This window comes from Neophocaena asiaeorientalis, unplaced genomic scaffold (assembly GCF_003031525.2).
Source record: "Neophocaena asiaeorientalis asiaeorientalis breed wild unplaced genomic scaffold, Neophocaena_asiaeorientalis_V1.1 scaffold82, whole genome shotgun sequence".
NCBI classification, from domain to species: Eukaryota; Metazoa; Chordata; class Mammalia; order Artiodactyla; family Phocoenidae; genus Neophocaena; species Neophocaena asiaeorientalis.
This window is the reverse complement of record NW_020173068.1, coordinates 7,312,908-7,330,990: the sequence shown is the minus strand read 5'-3', so window position 1 is coordinate 7,330,990 and position 18,083 is coordinate 7,312,908. Positions and strand designations below refer to the sequence as shown.

The 18,083-nt window shown below is 39.6% G+C and overlaps 1 protein-coding gene across 11 annotated transcripts in view; it reads left to right on the top strand.

Annotated features, from left to right (window-relative positions):
* LOC112398608 (RNA-binding protein 12) overlaps positions 1 to 18,083 on the top strand; it is a 38,545-nt gene that overhangs the window by 6,727 nt on the left and 13,735 nt on the right. For 4 of the 11 annotated variants that reach the window (XM_024743303.1, XM_024743302.1, XM_024743304.1 and 1 more), the window contains exon 3: positions 1,535 to 7,786. The exons of 6 other annotated variants lie outside the window; for them this stretch is intronic. In XM_024743303.1, the coding sequence (XP_024599071.1) occupies positions 1,557 to 4,343 (2,787 nt within the window). In that variant the 5' untranslated portion in view covers positions 1,535 to 1,556 and the 3' untranslated portion in view covers positions 4,344 to 7,786. Of the gene's footprint in view, positions 1 to 1,534; positions 7,787 to 18,083 lie in introns of those variants that run through there. One more of the 11 variants, XM_024743311.1, reaches the window with a different exon arrangement.

Here is an 18,083-nt window from a genome sequence, read left to right as displayed (position 1 = left end):
TTTTCTGTTTGCCAGTCCATCTTTCTGGATTAAGTTTGAAGGTGGCTTTTATTTTTGTGTATGTGTGTGTGAGAAAAGTGTAAAAGCCAAACAATATATTACTCTTTTGTGTGCAGCAATTGTAATATTGAGATATAATTGCAGATTTTGTTGCCTTAAATTAGTATTCATGTAATATTTGACATTGAAAAACTGCTTTCACGGAGTTATAGAATTCTTAGCGCTTGGAGCAGGAAACTTTGCTCTTCTAATGTTCTCATTTGAAAAGTGATGAAACCAAAGCTCAAATAATTTATAATTTTGCTAAGATCACAGAGCCAGTTTAATATAGGTTTATATTTAAAAGTTGATTTTAAAAATGGCTTGGATAACACCCTTTGTTGTTAACCATATAAATTTCAAATTAATATTTTTTTCAGTCGCAAGAGTTTGTTTTGGATTACTTTATACATGGCTGCCCTTCCATTTACTCTTAGAAACCATATGAATTGAAATACTGAAATTGTATTTAAGTCTGGGAGAAACTTTTCTTTTTTGATTATATCAAAATGGACATTATCTACAGAGATTAGTGAGTACCCAGAAATTCCACAGGAGTTATTTTGGGTCACAACCACTGAATAAAGTTCGTACACTAGTTCAGAAATAAAAAAATCCCTCTTTTTCATTATCAGCCCTCCCCATTTTATTAAATGGAGGGCATGAGAATGAGTCTTTGGACCTGGGTTTTAATTAAAATAGCCATGGTGAATGGCACTGTAACCAGGTTCTACTTTTTGGAATGATGACTACAGGTAACTGATATTTTGGCTGTTTTACTCAGTATTTCTTCTGGATACTTAGTATGTATTAACCTTATATGTAATACGTAATTCCATATGTCATTTTCTTTAATAAGTAAAGCTATTTCTTTAATAAGTAAAGTGGTTTCATCCTAGGATGAAATATGAAATCAGTTCTCATTTGAGACTTGAATCTGCTTTAGTGTTAAGTATTATTTGAAATTCATTATTATTCCCGCTTTGTTTCTGTTGTTTTGAGATTAAGCCATATAAAATGATACCAGTAATTCTACAAAGTTGTCAAAACTTTATAAGGAAGATGCTGAGCCAGTTTTAAATATTAACTTTGATACATCCTTTGTATCTTTTCCCCTGTAGATTTTTAAACTTTGTTTCCTGATTTGACTTACACATTTCTTTTAAATCTTATTGAATAATTAGTGGTCTGAATGATGATATAATTGGTGATTTTCTTGTCCTATGGTTGTTTTTTCCTGAAATTTTTGAGTCTTGGGGCTGAACTTCTAAGTGTTTTCAGAATTAATGCCTTTTGGATGTTGAAATTGGGTTTTACATTGTAAATGGCATATAATATTCAGTTTTTAGAATATCCAAATTTAAAAAACGACATTGCTTGTGATAGTTTGAGGGAATACTTGAGGGCCTAATACGGTAGATGGTCATTCTTGTAGCTGAAAACTTGGTGTGATAAACAGGAGTCTGACCTGGCCGTTGCCTTTTCTCATCTGCAGGTGTGTGTGGTTTCAGCGCAGCATGGCTGTGGTCATCCGTTTGCAAGGTCTCCCAATTGTGGCGGGGACCATGGACATTCGCCACTTCTTCTCTGGATTGACCATCCCTGATGGGGGCGTGCATATTGTAGGGGGTGAACTGGGTGAGGCTTTCATCGTTTTTGCCACTGATGAAGATGCAAGGCTTGGTATGATGCGCACAGGTGGTACAATTAAAGGGTCAAAAGTAACACTATTGTTGAGTAGTAAAACGGAAATGCAGAATATGATTGAACTGAGTCGTAGGCGTTTTGAAACTGCCAACTTAGATATACCACCAGCAAATGCTAGTAGATCAGGACCTCCACCTAGTTCAGGAATGAGTGGCAGGGTAAACTTGCCTACGACAGTACCCAACTTTAATAATCCCTCACCCAGTGTAGTTACTGCCGCCACTTCTGTTCATGAAAGCAACAAAAACGTACAGACATTTTCCACAGCCAGCATAGGAACGGCTCCTCCAAATATGGGGGCCTCCTTTGGGAGCCCAACGTTTAGCTCAACCATTCCGAGCACAGCCTCTCCAATGAACACAGTCCCACCTCCACCAATTCCTCCAATCCCAGCGATGCCATCTTTGCCGCCAATGCCGTCCATTCCTCCAATACCAGTTCCTCCCCCGGTACCTACATTGCCTCCTGTGCCTCCTGTGCCCCCAATACCCCCAGTCCCTTCTGTGCCACCCATGACCCCACTGCCACCCATGTCAGGCATGCCACCCTTGAACCCGCCACCTGTGGCACCTCTACCTGCTGGAATGAATGGCTCTGGAGCACCTATGAATCTGAACAATAACCTGAACCCTGTGTTCCTGGGTCCATTGAATCCTGTTAACCCTATCCAGATGAACTCTCAAAGCAGTGTGAAACCACTTCCCATCAACCCTGATGATCTGTATGTCAGTGTGCATGGAATGCCCTTTTCTGCAATGGAAAATGATGTCAGAGATTTTTTCCATGGGCTCCGTGTTGATGCCGTGCATTTGTTGAAAGATCATGTAGGTCGAAATAATGGGAATGGATTGGTTAAGTTTCTCTCCCCTCAAGATACATTTGAAGCTTTGAAGCGAAACAGAATGCTGATGATTCAACGCTATGTGGAAGTTAGTCCTGCCACAGAGAGACAGTGGGTAGCTGCTGGAGGCCATATCACTTTTAAGCAAAGTATAGGACCTTCTGGACAAACCCATCCCCCTCCTCAGGCACTTCCCAGGTCAAAATCGCCCAGTGGGCAGAAAAGGTCAAGGTCAAGATCACCACACGAGGCTGGTTTTTGTGTTTACTTGAAAGGGCTACCCTTTGAAGCAGAAAACAAACATGTCATTGATTTTTTTAAAAAGTTGGATATTGTGGAAGATAGTATTTATATTGCTTATGGACCCAATGGGAAAGCAACGGGTGAAGGCTTCGTAGAGTTCAGGAATGAGGCTGACTATAAGGCTGCTCTGTGTCGTCATAAACAGTACATGGGCAATCGCTTTATTCAAGTTCATCCAATTACCAAGAAAGGTATGCTAGAAAAGATAGATATGATTCGAAAAAGATTGCAGAACTTCAGCTATGACCAGAGGGAAATGATGTTAAATCCGGAGGGGGATGTCACCTCTGCCAAAGTCTGTGCGCATATAACAAATATTCCCTTCAGCATTACCAAGATGGATGTTCTCCAATTCCTAGAAGGAATCCCAGTGGATGAAAATGCTGTACATGTTCTTGTTGATAACAATGGGCAAGGTCTAGGACAGGCATTGGTTCAGTTTAAAAATGAAGATGATGCACGTAAGTCTGAACGCTTACACCGTAAAAAACTTAATGGGAGAGAAGCTTTTGTTCATGTAGTTACTCTAGAAGATATGAGAGAGATTGAGAAAAATCCTCCTGCCCAAGGAAAAAAGGGGTTAAAGATGCCTGTGCCAGGTAATCCCGCAGTTCCAGGAATTCCCAGTGTGGGAATGCCCAGTGCGGGAATGCCCAATGCAGGAATGCCCAATACAGGAATGCCTGCTGCAGGAATGCCCGGTGCTGGAATGCCCAGTGTGGGAATACCCAGTGCGGGAATGCCTAGTGCGGGAATGCCTAGTGCAGGAGGTGAAGAGCATGCCTTCTTGACTGTAGGATCTAAGGAGGCCAACAATGGGCCTCCATTTAACTTTCCTGGTAATTTTGGTGGGTCAAATGCCTTTGGACCACCACTCCCTCCTCCAGGATTAGGAGGGGCCTTTGGTGATGCTAGGCCTGGAATGCCTTCAGTTGGAAATAGTGGTTTGCCTGGTCTAGGACTGGATGTTCCAGGTTTTGGAGGTGGACCAAATAATTTAAGTGGACCAGGATTTGGAGGGGGCCCTCAGAATTTTGGAAATGGCCCTGGTAGCTTAGGTGGCCCCCCTGGCTTTGGAAGCGGCCCTCCTGGCCTTGGAAGTGCCCCTGGGCATTTGAGTGGGCCTCCAGCCTTTGGCCCTGGCCCTGGCCCAGGCCCAGGCCCAGTCCATGTTGGTGGTCCTCCTGGCTTTGGATCTAGTTCTGGAAAACCAGGACCAACAGTAATCAAAGTACAGAACATGCCCTTCACTGTGTCTATTGATGAGATTTTAGATTTCTTTTATGGCTATCAAGTGATCCCAGGCTCAGTGTGTTTAAAATACAATGAAAAAGGTATGCCCACAGGTGAAGCTATGGTGGCTTTCGAATCTCGGGATGAAGCCACAGCTGCTGTCATTGACTTAAATGACAGACCTATTGGCTCTAGGAAAGTAAAACTCGTATTAGGGTAGCTGTTCACATCAGTTCTTCATAGGGTAGATATAGTCTTCATAGTGCTGTGATTAATGCATTCAGATTGTTTTCCTAGTGTTTCCAGGTTAGAGCCTGTGGATTGTTTCAATTGCATATAGATTGGTTTCCATAACATAGAGCATTGGTTTACTGTTTACAGAAGACTCACTACCAGGATAAACATTGCTGTATGTTACAGTAAAGCTGTCTGGAGAGAACACAAAAATGATTTTGGCATACTATTAGAGAAACCATTTGTAAAACTCAAATGACCACATAAAGCTTATCCAGGAGTCTAGATTGGTTTTGTTTTATACCATATGGGGTGAAGAAAATAGAAATGTCAATAGAGTTCATTGAGGGTGCTCTTGCCAGCTGCTGAAAAATAGAAGCTGGCTACTCTTGGAATTTGGTTTAAAGCTGGACAGATTTGCTTTGTTATAGGGTCAAAGCTTTGTCTAAAGTCCTCATTTTCTTTAAAAATTGAATAAAATCTCTGTATACAGATTCACTGTATGTACCTTTATTGCTTCTTGAGGGTTCTTGCTGTATAGACAGTCCTGAAGTTGCTGCTTTATTTGCCTAATTGACTCATTTGTAAATGAGCAGAATTGTTTTGTTGATGTTTTTCTAATATAAAACTCCACACTTGGTTTGTGCTATAACCTTGAACTTTGATTTCTAATGTCAGTCACACTTAAAACTGTGTGGAATAAGACGTTTGCCACAAAAATAAAATATGGAGTCCTCTACCTACCAGAGCCTTTTTGGTTTGACCGCCAAGTTTTAGTCAGTTTAAAAATTGTTCATGTTGTTTGGATGGCATCAAAAACCAGAAACCACTTTTAATGGTCATTGTTTAAGATGCCTGATTTGAAGTCTTGCCCAAGATGGACTGATGTTCTGGCAATTTCCTTCTGTCCCAAATTTATGTGAAATTTTGACCTGTAACTAAACAAAAAGGGTCCATTCATAAGAAAGCATTATTATATATAGGTCTTTAAAATTGTAGTTGAAATTGTTAGCTTTGTTAGCAGTAGTGTTAACAGAATAAAAGATCCATAAGTTGGTCCATAGATCAATATATATTTAATCCTGTTAATTGGAGGCTTTTTGGTCTAGTTGTTTGATCAGGAGCCTGGTTACAAAAATTCCTTATACAGAGTACAAGTGCAGCTGCCAGAGGGGAGAGAATTGAGGCTCCTTGCCCTTTCATACTCTGGCATTCAGGACTAAGGCAGGAGGACCACGTGGGTTCTGGTTGGTGAGTGTCCTTGTCACGAAAACATTTGCCTTACAACGTCCTGCTCACTGCCACAAAAGGCTCTACTTATAGTTACTTTTCTTCTTAGTTAAAATGCTCTAAAGATGTGTCACATTATATTATAAACATGGAATGGGAGATTGGTGAGATACGAAAAACAAATTTTGTCTTTTACATGGGCCTCTGTCTTGGTTTGAAACATCCCCAACATTTCCTACAAATCAATTTACTTACAGAGGGGTCAGCCTTTTAAAAGAAATAATTTCTATTTAAGAAAAATAGTGCCTTTTGGGTGTTGCAATTCAGTGGAACACTGAAATACAGCGTCGTGTAATTTAGAGTTAAGAGTGGCAACAGTTCATTTGTGTGCTAAGATTTGGAAAGCTTTTTCATCACTACAATCTTAGAGGATTGACAGTACAGGATATTTTGTTTAGGGAAAGGATTATTTAGACTTTCAAAGAAGAAATGGCTGTGTTGTGGGTCTTTTGCTAATTCACGAATACAAATTTGCTTTGACAGATAACTAGGTATTGCCTCCTCAACTAAAAAAGCAATATGATGTTTGTATATGCTGTTCAATTTAAGTTTTCTGTTAAGTAATCATTTCTCATTCCAAAGACAGAGTGCAAAAAACTTCAGCGCTGCTTGGGAGTCTTATTTCAACTGCAGATTATTTTCCCCATTGGAAAGCTGACTATTTTCATTTTAGAAAAATGGGTTGTTTGAAGATGAAAGTCTTTTTATCTTTTTTCACAGTTTATTTTGGTTATGTGTTCATACGTTCTTATTAAATATTTCATATACTTTATTGCAACTACTTTGTTATTTCTACGTTTTAGATTAATGCTGAAAAGGAAAACTTGATTTCATTGTTCATCAAATTAAATAAATTAAGAAAATAGTGGTTTGTGTAGAAATTGGAGAGAATTGTGTTTCATATTTGGTTGAATCACAACAGTGCTTCTCTTGTTGTGAAATGTAATTAAATGCTTTGCCCTCTGGTACTTGATTTTTGTGTATCTGAGACTTATTAACATAGTGCTAACTGCTAAGCATACTGTTCACCTTGTTCTGGGCATTGGAGTTTGACTTTTTAAAAATTTCTTGAAAATATGTTCTGTGCAACTATTCATACCTCTCTTACCTGCAAATTTTCTCGTAAGAACTAGGTTTGGGGTGAAAATTTACATTATTTTCTCATTTGCTTTGTATGGTATGAAGGATTTGTAAAGCTTCGCTTAAAGTGGTGTGTATTTGTAAACACTATCATGATATTTTCAATCTTATGTGTAAATTTTATTGCCTGTTTTTGGTGACTCTGACATTAATAGAAGAGAAACTTTTCCATTAGGTTTAAACCTTCCTCCCCATCCCCCCATTTTTTTGTTTGCTTGGTTTTTTTTTTTTTTAGCTTAAAGGGTTAGAGAAATCTACAAAATGTATTTTATAAATAAGCAAACTTGTAAACTTTTCCTGAACTTTAGTGAAACAGTTGGTAAGCAAAATTTGGAGGTGTGTTCTGTGTTTCCACTGCAGTTTGGATGTATAATTATTAGTGGCTTTTTTTTTTAATGCAACACTGTTAAGTGAAATGTAGTTTCTAGCTTTGTGCTCCAAGTTGTCAAAGCATTGTTAGTGGAAATTCCATTAGGAAACTTTATTCAGAATTTCAGAGAGGTAACAGTGTAATTAGGTCAGTCTTAACCCACTGGATGAAAATCTAGGGCTGTGTATGGAAGTAAGCAAACATACATTTTGGGTGGAAATAGATAAAAATAAGGATGCACGAAAGCCTTAATCAAAGTCCCTTTTATTGGATTCCGTCATTGTGTAGAGGTGTGGGTCAAGGTTTAAAAATAAATCCACTCATCAGTTGAAGAACACTTTAAAAATGTGTAAAGAAAATGTAAAATTGCTGCTAGTCAAATCTTCTGGGAAGAATTTCTGGCAGTGATCACTTTTAAAAATTATTTCCCACTCTTGCAAACATTTAAATTGTTTTACTGGCAGTTCTGTAGTAGTCCAAACTTTAGAAACCAAACACAATAAAATAACTCATTGCCAATGTGGCCACAACAGTGCCAGCAAATACTGCCTTGGCTTCATTCAGCAGAGATTTTTGTTTATATAGATAAAGTCTTGAATACTGTTCAATAAACTTGTCACGAAATAAAACAGGCTGATGCTTTTAATGCTTTGACTGTACATGAGTACTCTACTGAGCTATACCATCAGGTATTTGGGGTTTTTTTAAAAACTCCTGAAAATATTTTGTGCCTTTGGAAAGGTGGCTTTGGTGATCTTGGAGGTAACAATTGTTGCTTATCCTTGTCTGCTAATGCTGAAGTGTGGAAAGAAGAGGATACCTGGAACTGCAGGGAGGAATCTTGACTCTAGGTCAGATCTGTGGTATCCACCTTTTCAGACTTAACATGAGTTTTGCTAGCAAGTCACTTTGTTATGTGGACTCAGAAAGAACTGAAAGCCAGATACTCCTTTTCACAAAAGGAGTTTTAAAGGGGGCTGTGAATTGTTTTTTAAAAACTGTTTACTTTAGGAAATGGGAAAACAAATTTTCAGAATACATTGTCAGTTGCACATACCTCTAAAGCTTTGTTTTTCTTTTTTGTTTACTTATTTGTTTTTGCATTAGTATGTGAGGTATTTGAGGTGGGGAAGAGGGGAGAGGAATCAAAAATATAGCTGCTGTCCGACATTGATGCTCTGGTTTTGTCCTTTCCACATTGGTTCAACTTCTACTGAAAAAATTAGCAAATAAAAAGTTTCTGTAAACTCCACAGAGTCTCTTAAAAAAAAAAAAAAATCTGGATTGGACTTGCAGAGAAATTAGTGGGCTGTTCCTTTTAACCAAGACTCTTGAAAAATGTTTGTAACTTTTATCTTTATCATGAAAGTTTTAGCCTGTATTTGAGTTTGAATACCCAATTTGTTTTAGAGAGGTTTAGACTAGACATAATTAATTCCAGGTAGTTGCTGATCTGTTTTTAAAATTACGACAGTTTGACTAAGCATTTGAAAAATCAGAGTGAAATCGGCTGCCTAAGGATATCCAGAATGGCGTTTACCATCTTAAAAGGGTGGACTATGTGCTAATATGTCTCCCTTTATTGCTCAGGAGTGATCACTCAACTTCTGTAATTCATTGTTGTCTGCTTTCCATTGTTTTACATCAAGTAATAGTCTATCAATTTTGTGCATCGCCACCGTTCTCCTTACCCCCCAAAAGTAGAGCTTTTACGGGATATGGTAGAATCCAAACTTATGGCTATCCTTTTTAATTAAAAAAATTGCTTGATATCAGTTTTGTCTTTCTAGCATAAAATCTTTAGATCACACTGACTTACTGTAAAATGTTCTGGAAAGAGTATACTCTCGTGTTGGCACAGTTCTCTGATGCTGTAGTGACTTTTCTGGGAAAATTCTTCTGTTCAACAAATAAGCAAGCTCATCTCTTATTGGTGCCTGCTCATGTAAATCTTAATTCTTCACTGTGCTATTCCTTGGTGCCTTGAGCTATTTTTGTGCCAGAGGATCTCACAAGCATCCTAGAATATGGGTCGTTTTCTGGATCAACATAACTAGCAACAAGCAACTAAGGTGGCAGCTGCTTTTCTACATATTGCTCTACTACTGAAGGGGCAAAAAGCCACCTGATGCAAACATTCCAGCCCCAGGGACAGAGGGCAGCACTCTAAAACTCTGAGGACAGGGAAGTAGTGTAGTGCTCATTAACCATATTCCTTGAATTCTGTCAAGAGTCCCAGGAACCTCTCCCCAGCAAAAATGTTGACCATTAGGTCATAGAGACTAAGCAAACACCAGCTGTAGAGAAGTGGTTAAATAGCACAGCAGAGCATTGGAGTTGGCACCCTAGCTGTTCCGGACATCTGGACTGTGATTTCAGTGACTTAATAGTTTCATGTCATTTTTCCTAGGCAACTGATGGCCTGCCATTTCATGTTGAGAGAAGGAGGAGGTGACTATTTGGGGAAAATAGAGCTATGAGAACATAATTAAATATGGACAGAGTTAAAGATGTTGAATAAGCATAACACATCCCCGTATTACAATATAGCAAGCTATGCTATGTTCAAACAGACCGCCCCTTGGTGTTTGATTCCCTCTCTATTTTGATGGTCTCAGTTTTCCCCTTTTACCTGCTTGTATAGTAAGCCTGCTGGTAACCAGCACTATTGAGTTTTACTTAGACTGAAGCCCCCTCACTGGTGTCTCTGTAGCCCTAACCTCCTAATTGGGGTGGGGGTGGGTGTGAGTTCACTCACAGCTCTTGATTAGTGAAATAAGATTTGTCACTTACGCATTTGTGCTATACATCAAATGTAACAACCACATTGTACTGCAAATCACTTGTTAGTCCTCGAAGAGTGGGAACGTCTTAAGAAGGGTAAAGAAGTTCAGCTACTTAAGGGCTCTTAAATCGTACTAACAGGTGCTGTGGCTAATTTCATTTTTCTTTTGTTCCACACTTCCCCACACGTTGGGGCGTCATGTCCTTTATACATAACTCCTTTCTGTAGTGTGGGCCCAGCAGGATCCCTTGGCTATAAATCTGGCTTAAGTGGTGGAAGACAAATACACCTCTTACTGAAGTAGATAATGCTGATTACCTTTGCTTCTGTGACCACTGAATTGACAGGTTGGAATTGGAAATATCTGTTAACTCCAAACTTTTAAGACAACTTCACATGGATATACAGCTTAGCCATAGCTGTAACCCATGCTAATTAAATGTTTTGAGTGGTGGTGTGCACCTAGCACTTAACACATTGTGTTGGAAAAGGAAGTTTAAAAAATGCCTGTTCTTCAAGACTTTAAAGTCCTAAATGATGCAAGTAAGTGCTCAGTTGTACTTATACATGTTCAGGGTATACTCATGACTCACAGGAACTAGATAAAGGGTTTCCTGGCCAGCTGCTGAATGGTCAGACAGAAATAAGTGTAATGGAATCCTTAGGTGTAAGCTGAGGGAAGGTGCGATCTCTAACCAGTGTTCTTGGGGACACAATACTGTTAGTTTAGTAAAATGAAATGACTGTGTGAGGGAGCACAGTAGCAGTATCTAAAATTGTGCCTGTCCTGAAAGCTCTTAAAGTTGTCCCATAACAGCATAGCTTGAGGTTCTGGCAGCCTAACTGGTATGACTGAGCTGAATGGTCTACAGAGCAGGTAGGCAGGCAAGGCAAAGGTTGGTTCTAGGGATGTCCTGGCCTAGCAGAGGGACAGAACCTTTTATCTTTTTAATAATCTTTTGACTAGCCGCCAGATAACAAATGCTCTAATACGTTCATAAACAACTCAGAATTAAGTGAATTTCCCCATCAATTTAACCACGTATATGCATAGTTGTCTACCTGAAATTCATTCCTTTGTGGTTTTAGATCAATTTGACACAGAGTTTTAGCTTTTCCGTCTGAAATGTCCACCTTTTGGTTCTTGTTCTTCTAGGCCAACACTGTCCAATAGAATGTTCTCCAATGGAAATGTTCTCATGTGTACTAATATGGTAATTATATTTTAATAGCTATGTGTGGCTAGTGGCTACTGTATTGAACAGCACAACTGTAGATTCACAGCGCAGCAGCAGATTTCCTCTCCCAGGTCTGATCTTTGGAGATCTTGTTAGGCAGCACTATCCAGTAGAAATAAGAATCACTTGACGTCATTTAAAATTTTCTAGTAGCCACATTTATAAAAGGTTAAAAGGAACAAGTGAAATTTAAGAATACACTTAATACAACATTGTAAAGCAACTACACTCCAATAACAATTAAAAAATATATATATTTAACCCAGTAGATCTTAAATGTTAACAGTTTCAGCTTATACTCAATATAAGATTATTGAGCTATTTTACATTTTTGTTTTTGTACTAAGTTTTCAAAATTCAGTGTATATTTTACAGCACATTGTGATTCGAACTAAGCATTATTTCAAGTATTCAATAGCTGCATGTGGTTAGGGGCTACCCTTTTGGACCGCACAGATTTAGAATATTTAAAAAGTTATTCACTGCCATTTCTCTCCTAGTTTTGCTGCCTCTTTCAGCTGTTTCTTCACTTTTGAGTATTCAAATTTTGTTGCATTCCTCCTAACCTTTACCCCTCCTGTTGTGTTTGCAGGTTAGTTTTGTTTTTGAGAATTTGCCTCAGTTACCTTTTTTATGGGCAACACTGGAGGTTAACTAGGTGACAGTTTTATATTGTAAAATTACTAATCCTGCACTAGAAGCAGCCACAGAAGTAGAATCTCTCCCCTCCACTCTATACGCCATCCACAGTGGCAAGTGGGCAAGTCATTGTGTGTCTGTAACGTAGCGTCTTTATTTTTGAAATCCTCTCTCTTTAATTTCTCAGCTTCCCTAACATACTGAATTCTGAAGATCAACCCATCTTAAGATTTCCCATGTATCCCAAGTAAATTTATTCCAGTGAGGGGGCTTGCGTTATCAGCAGTAGGTTGGTTTCTTTTCCAGGGGCTCTGGTCTGCTGCTTTTGTTCATTAACTCAACACCTTTTGTGCCATTGGTCACACTGCACACTGGAGATGCACAAGTTCTTGTTGATGCCCTTGCCCTGGAGATGGTAAGGAAGGTGGTCCAGTACTGTTGTCTTAGACACTGCAGGCAATAGAGAGGCAGGTGTCTTATTTAAAAAACATAGATTAAATATATAGATTCCACCAGGGCAGGATGAGGGCAAAGGTGGCTGCCCAGTAGGTGTTCTTTGAAAATTTTGGTAGAAGTCACATTTTCTACTTTATTTGCTGTATTCGTGCTTGTTATTTGAAGTTGATTCCTTTGATTCCTTTGCCTTGGCAGACAAATAGGGAGAATGTGTGGTGGGTGCAGAATTATTTTTGATCTGTGTGCAAGATTAGTGTAGATCATGGGAAGAGGCCACATGAGCCTCACTGCTCTTTTAGTGGCCAAGTGGACTTCAGATTGAACTGGATTACACAGGGTGTGAGCTGTTGGTAAAATGGATGGAAATCACATCCTAAGGGAAGCGAGTTGTGGTTCATCCAAGTTACTGTGTGTCCCAGGGCTAGTTATTTCCTTTCTCTGTCTTTAGTAGTAATGGGATTAATTAACACAATGGGGTGAAATTAGATAATCTCATCATATTCAGTTTTAAATTTCTGTGATTCTGTGAACCCAGCTATTTCATTTCTTTCTGGAAATCTGTAGTTAATTTGAACCTTAAAAGAGAGGCCAGGGCTTCCCTGGTGGCGCAGTGGTTGAGAGTCCGCCTTAAAAAAAAAAAAAAAAAAAAAAAAAAAAAAAGAGAGGCCAGTGGAACTAAAAGTTTTGGTCTGGCTACTGCTTGTGATAGCAGTTCCACACTTAAGCTTGAGAACTTCATTAGGAGAGAAAAGAGGGAAGGGTCTTCATTTCCCTTTTTGGAGGCTGTTCCTTTCCTGCTATTTAGGTCCTCTGGAGCAGGTAGACCGAGGCATTCCTCCTGGGTGTCTCGTCAGCCAACAAGTAGATGATACCATACAGTAAAAGGATCCGTTTATGAGCACTGAAGAGAGGAGCAGTTAACACATGTAGGGCACTTACACTGGGTCAAGCAGGGGGCACTTTCCATGGTTAGCCCCATTTAATTCTCAAAATAATCCTCTAAAGTTGGCACTGTTATTATCCCCACTTTACAGATGGAGAGATCCAGGCAAAGAGGAGCAAAATAACTTGCCCAGAGTCTCATTGATAAGGGGTGAACAGAGATTATTCAGTCATGATCTGTCTGCATGACTCCAGAGGCAGAGCCCCTCCTCTCCTCATTGTTTCCTTCCTCTCCCTGACTTTTGTGGGGGGAGATATGGGAGGCCAGTGGCAGCACTCTTCTGTCATGGGTCCCAAGCTGGCTGGGGAAGGGGCTCCAGCCTTGTGCCAATGCTCCAAATGCTTATTTTGAAGTAAGAAGGTGGCGGCTTTGTTTAAGCACATTCAAAGTCACGAGGGGAAAAATGTCCACTCAGATACAGTTCTATCTTGGTGGAAGGCCATGTGTTCCTTCTTGGTTTGCTTCCTTTCCCATATCTAATTCTCTCCTCAAGCTAGCTTCCCTTTGGAGAGTTGCACACAGGTTGGATTTGTCCATTTTTTGGATAAGTCTTTTTGGGACGTTGGAGCTGGATCAGTGGCTTCCAAACTTTTTTGACCATTGTAGAATACAGCGGGATGGGAAACCCTGTGACCGTTTACTATACCGTTATTTTCCCACTTTTCACTTTTTGTGTGAACATGCACATTTTAAGCTTTCTAATATTGCCAAATGCTGCATGGCAGCCAGACTTCCTAGTATTATATGGATCTAAATCAAATTATTGCTTAAGATTTTCGCTTATAAACACGTTAGTAGCTCTTAGTCAGCTGTATGAATAAAGAATGTGTAGTTTTGTAGTAAGGATTTGCATATTGGATTCAGTTCGTGACCTAAGAGGACTGTCCTTGAGGCTGCTGATTTAAATTTGGGGAATTCCTGAGTTATAGAGGGAGAGGCCGGGGTAGAAATACTTTGTCTACCTTCATCATGTCCCTTGAGGCAGAGAGGGAAACGAAGAGTGGTGGTGATGGGTGTAGTTTGTCTTTTTCAATCTTATGAGAAAAGAGTACTCCGTTGGGTGGTGTTCTCCCATTGGGAGCTTATGGAGAATTTCCTGATGGGTTTTCAAGATTTGATCCAGCATCTCAGCTGCTCCAGTGTGCCAAGGTAGGCAACAGGAGTGAGGGCGTGGCTTTGGTTTGTGAATGAGTGATCCTGCCATACAGATGGGTGCTCTGTTCCTCCTCACAGCCTGGAAATGGGGTTGAAGTCTGGTGCCTTGCCTTCCTTGTTAGGCTTTTGGGAATGGAGGAAGGCAGTGTAACTCCTGAACATGAACAACTGAAGAGTTTCAGCTCAGTTGGCATTGAATTGGATCCAACTAGATCCAGGAGGAAAGATCTGTTCTTGGATTTATAAGAGCCAAGATTGAATCTCCCGAGGCAGGAGAGGGGAAGCCAAAGAAAATGAAGGGTGAGTTACTGCCTATTGGCAGTGAGATTCCCTATCAACAGTCACGTGCTAGTCAACTGGCTAGCTGGGCAAAGGGAAGCCCTGATTTTTAGCATTTGCCCAATTTCTGTGGTTTAAAACTTAACGAGGCCACCTGCTTACAAAATACCTTTACAATTATCTCGCAAACTGTACAAGCCTGCTCTGGCACGCTGCTGCAAGCCTCCCTCAGGTGTTTTGAATTCCCATTCTGTGCTCAGGTCTGTTCTGTGTGACATAGGAGATGCTGAAGCAGCGTCTTTTCTAAAGAAGCTTGTTATTTCATTGACAGGAGCTAGAAACATTGACGGTACAATTGTGGTGTGGCTTGAGTATAGCAGTCCAGAATGAGAAGTTGTTGAGTGCTGGAAAGATCATGAAAAGTGGAGCATATGAGAGCTAGGCTTGAAGGATAATAATAGCTAACACTTACTGGTGCTAATAGTATCAGACTCTGTACTAAGCATCTTGCATACAATGTTTATGTCAATCTTCAGAAATAGATACTATCCCTTACTTTACACCTGAGTAAAAATTTTGCCCAAATTACAGAGATAGGACATCATTCTGGTGGGTGTGTAATAGTATCTCATTGTGGCTAGAAAGGAGTAAAGCCAGTACTTGGAGCCTGGTTACTTCACTGCAGAACTCATACTCTTTTTTTTTTTTTTTTTTTTTTTTTTTTAGAACTCATACTCTTGCCCACTATATCAGATTGCTATTAAATATAAGAAGGGAGGTTATTTCAGTAGAGAAGGGTGTTAACTACAGTCTAAAGTCTTAAGACTAGGTGGGAGTCAGAATAAGCGTTCTGGTCCTCATTTTACTTAACGATGTATGTCTCCATAACCAAATCACTTCTTCCCTCTCTGCCTTGAATTGAGGAACTTGGATAAGATGATCACTCAGTTCCTTTTAATTTCTGACATTTTAAGTTATAAAAATGAGAGTGTGTATAGCTTCTTTAAGGAATACTGGAGAAAGTGCCCTGCCAGGGTACGAGGCTTGGGAAGCACTAAGGTTGGCTGGCGATGGGGGTAAGCAGAGGAAAGCGGTCTACAAGGGCGAGTGAAGGGAATGAGACTCCAAGTGGTAGAAAGCAAAAGCAGGAAATGTTGGTGCTGAATACTCAGTTGTTTCCGTTTGCACTTTCCCAGATGAAAAGGTGTGGATTGTGGGTGCAAACAGAGATAACAAGCTAACCTTTTGTATTGAATATTCCTGGAAAGCTCACTTCTCCCTTGATGGCTTCTGCAGCAGGCCAGGGCTAGATTTGGGTTATTTCTGAGAATCCTTGGATTATCACTCCTTTTAGCATTAGTTCAGCAGTTATTTATAAAGCACCTGCTATGTATGAGTCACTGGAATGGAAATAAGACAGATCTGGTCCATCCCCTATTGAATTTATATAATCTGGTAGGGGAAATAGATAATAAGCAAGTAAGTTACACATTTTGATAGGTTTATGAGAAGCTGGGTTTTGTTGGTTTGGAATCAGGGAAGATCTCTGACTTCACCATAGAAAAGAGATCGGAAGGGACTGAGAGTGGAAATGGGGAGACCAGAAGGAGACTATTACAGACATCCAGGCAAGACACGCCGATTCAGAAGAGAGTGCACAAAGACCTGGCGAGTATTAGCCAGATGTCTCTTACAAAAATAAATGAAAAAAATTTCTGAGACTCCTTTTATTGAGTCATTTAAATGTAATATTTAATAAACTTCTGTAAAGCTTCAGTCCTATAAAGGATGCTGACAATCCCATGAGATTAATGAGACTAGATGAAAGGTAAATGAGGCTGGTGTAAAGTATGTACCTGTTAAAGGGATAGGGGACAGAAGAGTGACATGAACTAGTTTTAATTACAGAAGATTTCCAAACAGAGGTAGGTTTGGAGGTAAATTTTAAAGGAGATAAATAGGATTTAGGAGATACTAATAATCTCATGCATTAGATGATTTAAAGGGAATATGACTCAAAGAATAGAAAACTGCACATTATAAAGATTTGCTTATAAGAGTCACTAATTCCAATGAGAAAGTAGAAATCAGATTTGTGAAAAAACAAAACTGTAGTTATCCAGGAAGCTCTGACCTCTCAGAATGAAATCTAGTCCTGTGTGCTCCTGGGGCATATGTGGGCCCACAGCATTCTGGTTGGGGTTTTAGTCTGGGCAGAGAAGAAACTGAAAAAAGATAGAATAGGACCAGCTGTGGAGAAAGTGGTAGAAATGGTAACAGACTAGAAAAGAATAGTCTATTAGAAATAGAGGCTTAGCACAGGAGGAAGCTCCTGACCCTCTGCATGTATTTGGCCCGCACCAAAAGCATCTCTTTCTGGGATCTTTCAGAAGTTATGGAGTGAGGGGAAGGGCAGCAGTTCCAGTTGTTGCCTGTAATCTTACCACCACAGTTAATTACTGCTAATGCTCTCATAGTTCACAACTTTTTTTTTTTTTTTTGGCTGTGCTGCGCGGTATGTGGGATCAGGGATCAAAACCCGTGCCCCCTGCAGTGGAAGCTCGGAGTCTTAACCACTGGACCACCAGGGAAGGCCCACAACAAAGACTTTATCAGGGATAAACCTGTAGCCCTCCATTTAAATTTTTCCCCAACATTTTATTATGAAAACTTTCAACATAAGAAAAGTTGAAAAAATGATACAGTGAATTCCCATGTATCCACCATTTAGATTCTACAGTTTATATTTTCCTATATTTGTTTTACCACATCTATCCATTCAGCACACCATTTTAATTTTTGGTGCATTTCATAGAAGTTGTGAGCATCAGCACACTTCACCCATAAATATTTTCGTATGCCTTATCCTGAGCTGAATATTTGTTTATGGGTTTGGGGTAGGGGTTGATAAAATTTACATGCAGTAGGATGTATATACCTTAAGTGTACCATTGGATGAAAATGACAAATTCACCTATGACTCACATTCCTACCTAGGTAAAGGACTTTCACATTCTCCCTAGAGTTCTCTTCTGCCTCTTTGCAGTTAATACCTCCCCCTCCCCTGGGGGACAGGGGAAGAACAACCACTATTCTGAATTTTTTCACCATAGATTAGTTTTGCCTGTCATAAAACTTTATAAAGTGTAACTATGCATTTTATGCTTCAGGTTCATCCATGTTGCAGATATTAATAGCTTGTTCTTTTGCTGAGTAGTTTTCTATTACATATACAAACATTATGGTTTGTTTATCCATTCTCATATTGATGGACAACTGGGCTGTTTCAGATTTTTGGCTATTATGAATAAAGCTGCCATGGACATTCATGTACAAATCTTTTTGTGAACATAATGTTTTTATTTATTTTGGATAAAAATCTAGAGTGTACTTGCTCTTGGGCTAGATATACGTTTGGTTTTCTAATAAGC